Source organism: Mus musculus, chromosome 10, assembly GCF_000001635.26.
Source record: "Mus musculus strain C57BL/6J chromosome 10, GRCm38.p6 C57BL/6J".
Classification (NCBI taxonomy): Eukaryota; Metazoa; Chordata; class Mammalia; order Rodentia; family Muridae; genus Mus; species Mus musculus.
The window spans coordinates 81,659,250-81,667,618 of NC_000076.6; the positions used below are offsets into that span (position 1 = coordinate 81,659,250).

The 8,369-nt window shown below is 38.5% G+C and overlaps 1 protein-coding gene across 1 annotated transcript in view; it reads left to right on the plus strand.

Moving 5' to 3' along the window:
• The window catches only part of Gm10778 (predicted gene 10778), an 18,293-nt gene extending 10,181 nt beyond the window's left edge, over positions 1 to 8,112 (plus strand). Inside the window, exons 2-4 of the mRNA NM_001142963.1 lie at positions 2,749 to 2,875; positions 3,076 to 3,136; positions 3,674 to 8,112. Of these exons, the coding sequence (NP_001136435.1) occupies positions 2,749 to 2,875; positions 3,076 to 3,136; positions 3,674 to 4,982 (1,497 nt within the window). The 3' untranslated portion in view covers positions 4,983 to 8,112. The remainder of the gene's footprint in view (positions 1 to 2,748; positions 2,876 to 3,075; positions 3,137 to 3,673) is intronic.
• The last annotated feature ends 257 nt before the right edge of the window (positions 8,113 to 8,369 follow it).

Consider the following 8,369-nt stretch of genomic DNA (forward strand, 5'->3'; position numbering starts at 1 on the left):
GCCTCTGCCTCCCAAGTTTTGATATTAAAGGTGTGTGCCATACTGTTCAGCAAAATTAGTAGACTTTAATGACTGATAGTTAGGGAGGGTTTTGGCTCCCTTGGGGAATAGATAAACTCCAGTATTCCCTTTAAACATTTCCTTGACCCTTTTCTCCAAATTTATAATCCATTAATCTCTGGGACATTCTTCAATCTAAATACAAGTTGAGCATGAACAGAACTCAGGCTAAATTCCACCTTTAGAGATGGCTTTTTATAAGTCAGGCCGCCTGGGTTAGAAAAGGTACAGTAGGGACAACAATATTGCGGCCTGCACTTGTGTCCCCACAGCTCAGGGGCACCAGAAAGAGCCTATTCAACACTGTGTGTGGGTGGGGCAGGATGTGAGTAAGTAGGTGTTGGAGTGATGAGAGAGAAGGAGTGAGGAAATAGGTGGGGGAGAAATGGAAGATGAAAAGAAGATGAGTTGTTGGTGTGCTATGACATGAAGCAGAACTGAAGATATGAAGGTGGTTCCTATTCTTTTTCCTTGGGAAATGGTGACTTACACTGTCCATCAATAGAGCCAGTAATAATCGGAAGTGCCAGTGGGCCTATGCATTCTTCCTTTGAGAAAACCTACCATTGTCTGAGACTCCAGAGCTGCATCCTAGCCCAGGAAAAAGAGCAGGACCTGCAGAGTGGAGACCACAGCTGACTGGCATGTCCTGCAGTGTTTACTTCTCATCATTGGCCTGTCTGCTCATCTCTCCAGGCGGTTGTGATGGCTCATAGAGGCTCTCATGAGTCTGGGAGACTCTATGTTGAATTATAGTTTTACTGTGCTTTGTTTATCTTTGGCCAGACATTTATTTCCTTTGGAATCTTTGGGTTGATTAAAGATTTGAAGACATCCAGTGTAGGGTGAAAATGCAAAAAACAGTCCAAGAAGGCACAAGAGTTTATGCAAAGCAAGATCTTTATTTGATTTAGGCAGCAAAAACTGACTGACCAGAGGAGGTTCAGGAGGGACAGTAGTACAGACTTGTGAACGACTTCATTTTAGTAACTGTTTGACCAGAAAAATAACAAAACCCATAAGCATCTGTGCCAAGCTACAGTTACAGTTTTTTGGTATGAACAGGCATTATGTTTTGGGGAATAAGGAGAAAGTTGGTCAGCTATTTGGAAGTCCTCAGCTCCTCTAGAGCCTGGGAATTTGAACTGAATTTCACTTTATGATCAAAATGGAGTCTGAAAACAAAATGGTAGTCCTCTGGATAAATCTCATTTGCTTGATTCTCAGAATTCTCCTCTTATCTTTGCATCTTATTCAAGTTTTTGATGATCTATTTTCAATTAGGGGGATTGTATTGGGTTCTCAAGGTCATGAGCTTAACTGTGCTGTCCTTATTCACCCTCTTCACGTATATTGTATAGTTTTTGGTGGCTTAAACTGAGCAGCCTCCTCCCCTATCATGCAGTCAAACCATTAGCACCTTTACAGACCCCATCCCTAAAAAACATAAGACAAATGAGAAGCAATTGCTTCTCCTTAATAAGCTGATTTTTCTGGCCTTATATTTTTTATTTTTATATTTTCGGCTGATGGAATTAGGTTTTCCTAATTCCTCCTACTCCGTTCCTCCTGTGCCGAGCTTTGCTCACAGCTTGACTTTGGAACCTTGGCAAAGGGTATTGTTTTCCACTGGAATGGCATCCATTCATGACATTAATACTGAGGCTTCAGACTTATTGCATTGCAGTTCAACATTCTTACTACCATTGTGTATATTTTTTATTTTTAATAAATGTGCATGAGTCTTTTGCATATGTGTGTGTGTGTGTGTGTGTGTGTGTGTGTGTGTATATATATATATCCATGTATATAGATATTTATGGATGTGTAACATATCCATAATATGTTTATGCATCTGGTGTTCCCTGACATGAGAGGAGAGCATTGGATTCTCTTGATCTGGAGTTATGAATGGCTGAGAACTTCCAAATGAGTGTTAGGATTTGATCTAGACCCTCTGCAAAAACATGTGCTCCTGATTGCTGAACCATCTCTTTTCTCTATGCTTTTTGGTTTTGATTTTGGATAGACATTTACTTGCTAATATTTTTGAGAACTCTTTGATCTGTCAGTCAGTAACATATTAAAATGTATTCCTTTGTTGGTAAACTGAGGCACTCCAGTTTTCTGATAAACTAGTATTGAAATAGAGTGAATATTTAACTCTTTGGAGGAATTTCAAGTAAGCTCTTGAGTGCTTTCTATCCTTAATTTGTTTCTTTGAGACAGGGTCTGACTGTGTACCCCTGCCTGTCATAGAAATCACTACATAGGCTAGCAGCCTATGTAGGTCTAGAAATCACAGAGATCCACATGTCTCTGCCTCCTGAGATCTGGGATTAAAGGTGTGCATTATGACGTTCATCATGTCCATCCTATTTTGAAGTTAGGGATTTTGATACAATTATGCTGCTGTATATTCAGTAGCACTGATCTGTTTGAGTGTCTCTCTGTATTGTCTGTTAATAGTCATCTCTCTTGCAATGCCTTATGGAATTCAGTGGGCCCAGAAATGAGAGATGTGATCCTCCTTTTCTGTTTCCTTCTAAAAGCACTTGGAGACTTCATTTGAATGTCTGTGATATGGAATAAATGTGTGGAGCACCTAGAATTATATATTTTCAATGAAATGTACATTTACAGTACAGTCAGTCTATTTTTATTATGTATATGTATGGGCTATTTTAGGATGCGGTGACCTATGAGGATGTGTATGTGAAATTCACTCATGAAGAGTGGGCTTTGCTGGATCCTTCCCAGAAGAGTCTCTACAAAGATGTGATGCTGGAGACATGCAGGAACCTCACTGCTATAGGTAAGAATATGAGTTTTCCTTCACTTTCTAAACAAGGGGACAATGTTTCTTGGTTATTGGTGTACTTCTGTGATTTCTCTTGTGACAGAGGAAGAATGTAGTGACTATTGAGACATGATTCTCGGGTTTACCAAAGATATTAACTTAAAATTGCATACTATCCAATAATATATCATAAATTTTCTGTTACTATATTCTAGGCTACAAATTGCAAGATGACAACATTGAAGAGCACTGTCCAAGTTCTAGAGGATGTGGAAGGTAAATGTCACATGCAAGCTGATAACAAATGCATTACTGAAGAAATTTTAATGTACTCTGAAGTTTTAAAAAAGCAACAATGTAAATGAGCACAGATTTAAGTATATTAAATTCTCATAAGACCATGTCTTTTAATTTCAGGAAGCTGACCTGTGCTTGCAAGGTGTTCCTCTAAGGAACAAGACAAAGAAACAATATCTTAACACAGGACACTCTTTTAGTCTTAGTCCTGTGAGAACTGTGTTATAGAACTGTCAGTCCATTTAGTTTCATCCAATTCAAGTATCATAAAAAGCATGCACATTGATTAGGGGATCAGTGTACATCCAAGACTTTATAAGCAAGTAGTCCATAGTAAAGCCAGTCTTACTCAGATACTTCTAGTGACTTGCCAGTGTTTAGTGAGAACAGTTTATGGGATACAAGAAGGTTGTTGTTGTGGAGAAACCGTAATTCCTATAGCACATATCTATGTGGAACAAAAAGTTCACCTGTGTGTATGTAGTGTGAAACCTTTTGTTATTTCTCTTTTAATAGGTATAACATCTATGGATACAAGCCTTGTGAGCATAAGGGATATGGAAAGAAGCAATGTACCTTTGCACAGAAGCGTTTTCTTCAAACATATGAAAGAATCTGTTCTGAAGAGAAACCCTATGAATGCAATCAGTGCAGTAAAGCCTTTGCAAATTTCCGTAGTCTTCAGAAACATGAAAAAAATCATACTAGAGAAAAACCCTATGAATGTAATCACTGTGGTAAAGCCTTTCCAAGTCGCAGTGCTCTTCAGATTCACCAAAGAACTCATACTGGAGAGAAACCCTTTGATTGCAGTGAATGTGGTAAAGCATTTGCACGTCACAGTAATCTTGATATACACAAAAGAACTCATACCGGAGAGAAACCCTATGATTGCAATGAATGTGGTAAGGCCTTTTCAACTCGCAGTCATCTTCAAATACATGAAATAATTCATACTGGTGAGAAACCCTATGTATGTAATCAGTGTGGTAAAGCCTTTGCATATCGCAGCAATCTTGAAGCACATGAGAAAACACACACTGGAGAGAAACCCTATGAGTGTAATCAGTGTGGCAATGTCTATGCAAGTCGTAGTAGTCTTCGAAATCATGAAAAACATCATACTGGAGAAAAACTCTATGGATGTAATCAATGTGGTAAAGCCTTTGCACGTCGTAGTAGTCTTGAAATACATGAAAGAACTCACACTGGAGAGAAACCTTATGTATGTAATCAGTGCTGTAAAGCTTTTGCACGTCGCAGCAGTCTTCAAATACATGAAAGAAGTCACACTGGAGAGAAACCCTATGAATGTAATCAGTGTGGTAAAGCCTTTGCAAGTCGTACTAGTCTTCAAAATCATGAAAAACATCATACTGGAGAGAAACCATATGGCTGTAACCAATGTGATAAAGCCTTTGAATTAAAGTGTGATCTTCAAATTCATGAAAGAATTCACACTGGAGAGAAACCGTATGTATGTAATCAATGTGGTAAAGCCTTTGTAAGTCGTCGTTATCTTCGAAATCATGAAAAACATCACACTCTTGAGAAACTCTATGATTGTAGTCAATGTGGTAAATCCTTTGCAATTTTCAGATATCTTCAAAAACACAAAAAAACTCATACTGGAGAGAAACCATATAAATGTACTCATTGTGGTAAAGCCTTTGCATATCGCAGTAATCTTTATAGACATGAAAGAAGTCATACTGGAGAGAAACTGTATGAATGTAATGAATGTGGTAAAGCCTTTGCATATCATACTAGTCTTCATAATCACAAAAAATGTCATATTGGAGAGAATCCTTACGAATGTAATTGATGCAGGAAGTTTTGGCACATCAGCTCATTAAAGAACTTATACTGGAGAGAAACCCTATGAATGTAATCAGTGGGATAATGCCTCTGCATCTTATAGTCTTCTTCAAAAGCATGAAAGAAGCCCTACTGGAGAGAAACACTATGAATCTAATAAGTGCAGTAAACCCTTGAACACCAAGCATATTTTCTTTTTGTCATTAAACATCTAACTGGTGCTCATGTACAATTAATAGGACCGTTTCATCATTAAATTATTGTCTTGTTTTCAAATTGTATACTAATTGTCATTCAAGGGGGCTGGTGAGATGGCTCAGTGGGTAAGAGCACCCGACTGCTCTTTCGAAGGTCCGGAGTTCAAATCCCAGCAACCACATGGTGGCTCACAACCATCTGTAAACAAGATCTGACTCCACTCTTCTGGAGTGTCTGAAGACAGCTACAGTGTATTTACATGTAATAAATAAATAAATCTTTAAAAAAAATTGTCATTCAAGGATAGAGGAACACACGATATTTGAATAATAAAACCTATTTGCAAATGAAAATGATATACTGCCATCTATTTTTGTTGGCTATGTTTTTTTCTGAGGAGTAACCACTTCCCAACACATCCTAGAAACACGAATGTCAGAGAAGTTTCCCAGTGAGTAAACGTAGTTGCTGTTAAACATGATGACCTGAGATTATTCTGGGAGACCCATGGTACTCATGCAAGTTTTTTCTGATTATTAAATACTTGGGCTGTGACATGTGCACACCCAGACAACAGCACATGCATAAATAGTTTTGAAACTTCAATAAGGACCAGTGAGTTCACTCACTGCTTGAAGGCACTGCTGTGTAACTTGACTGTCTGGGTTTGATCTCTCAAACTCAGAGGAAGAAGGAAATTAAACACCTATAAGTTGTCTTCTGATTGGCACATGCTCATCATAGCACAGGTGTATTTTTTTAAATTTATTTATGTATATGTGTACACTGTTGCTATCTTCAGAGGCACCAGAAGAGGGCATCAGATCCCATTACAGATGGTTGTGAGCTGCCATATGGTTGCTGGGAATTGCTCTCTGGAAGAGCAATCAGTTCTCTTAACCACTGAGCCATCTCTCCAGCCTAAAAAGCTCATCTTACACAGGTAAAAATTATTAAAGATGAAATTATGAAGGAAAGAAAATAAGCAAAATATTGAGAACCTAAGAAATGATTTACCACTCACAATTGATACGTTGTATTCCAAGAAGTGTTCATCAAAAGAATAAGGGTTCCTATTTAAATTTTACAATATCCTTTCATTCCTTATTCAATGATAGGTCATTTAAAAAACAACTCTGCTCGGTGTTGAGTTGTAAGCCTGTAATCCCAGCCTTGGGAGGCACACAGATGTATTTCTGTGTTTGAGGCCAGCTTGGATCACAAGATGACATAGTTGTGTAGAGATATTCTGTCTCATAAAGTCCAAAACAAACAAAACATCAATAACATTCTCCCCACCCCTAAACCAAACAACCATATCTCTCATTATGGATCTTTTTCTAATAATCTGGATGTAGCGAGAATATTGTAATATTGGTATCTTTAATAAACTGAAATATAGGATTTTGTTTGTTTAATCCCAGGTTTGAGGATATGGGGCTGATTCACAGCAGGTAACTATAATTTGCCTTATGGTCTAGCAGAGGAGGCAGATTCTTTGTGCAATTGTGTGACACTTGTAATTCTGAGGATGTTTCAGAGGGCATGTAAATGCTAAGGCCCTGACAGGTGGTGTGGGTTACTGGTTGGTGGTGGGATGCTATTGGCCATGGTTTGTTACATAGTCATGCACAAAGAAACAAGAAATTAGATCTCCTGATGAGGAAAATCAAAGTTGCCTCAAGGAACTTGACATTCTGAATCAGCAGGATGTAGTTTATTGATAGCATCACTCCCTTTTTTCCTCTATACTTTTTTTCTCACCTATTTAGTATTAGATATTTGAAGGAGTAAAAGAAGGGAGGTGGAGGAGGGTGAAAGAAAGAACCCAGCAAGTAGCAAACACCTGCTACATCTAGACTCACCTCTAGTCAACCAAGTTTGTCGTCCTCACTCTTATCAAAAGAACTGTGATAAAAATACCAGTGAGCAGCAATTTGTAAAGCCCATTCACAAAGAGATAGATAATGCATTCAATTCTTCAAATGACCATGTACTAGGGACTTTTCAGCACCAGAAAGTGATTGAAGGCAGAGGCCTAATGGGGCCTGTTCATTTTCTGCATTATAATGGCATATTTAGGGTCCAGAATGTGTCTCAATAGTACTGATCATGTTGGGTACCCAGATGTTTTCTAGCACCCACATCAGATGATTCAGAACTGCAATTCCAGGTGCAGAAGGTTTGATGCACTCTTCTGGCTTCCTTAGACACCATGTCTACCAAGGAAAGACACACATTCACCGCCACACACATACATGGGATTACATATTGTAAAACGTGCTTTCTTCACATGTGTATGTTATTTTTTCTAAATAAAAATAATTTAATTCATGTGTATTGTTGTGATAGAGTCCTGGAATCGAGTTGTGTGAGAAGTCTTGAGTGCTTGTGAGAACACTCCTGAAAAACAGGAGGAAGAGTCTTGTGACCTCAGTTTCTTCAAATCACAGACTTGTCTTTGGAACCTCTCAGGCATAGCAGACAGTAGCGAGTGAGAATACTCATTGGTTGCTGTTGTTCAATTGAAAGTTTAAACTATGCTATATATGCTTCCATTGGAAAGCGGGTGTGTGACACTTGTGCTTGTTCTTGTCATTGTATACGGCTTGAGTTCCTGAGAGCTGTACTCAGGTAGCATTTCTTAACCCTCAGAGTATAAATTGACTCAGGCTCTGTATAACATTGGCTATTGTATGAGACATTAGTCCAGCACTTATATTGGCTCCGCTCTCTCAGGAACCCCTACTTGTGGAACAGTGACAGAAGCTGAAAGGACTTGTAAATCAGCAATGAAATCAGAGTGGGAGCCCTCTCAGGCCGTGAGTGAGAACGATGGGAAGAAACCAGCAACAGCTTTGCCTTATGTTGAGCGTGTGCATTTTGAAAGGAAGAACCATAAATATTAAGATCACACCTATTAAAGTTCTTGTAAGTTATTTGTGGTTATAATTCCTGTTTTCTATAAGGAGTTTGGATAAAGAAGTATGGGACGGTTTGAAAGAATATTCAAAAGGAAGATGAACATCGTGGGTAAGAGATAGTGAATTCCTGAATAAATCAAAAGTAGATAGTCACACTTTAAAATTGGTAAAAGGCAAATTTCCCTGTTGAAGCAAAATGTGAACACAGCCTCAGCAACTGACAGCCCCCTCAGCTCCGTTACTGTAGTTTCTTTTAGATAAGGATCTTCCCC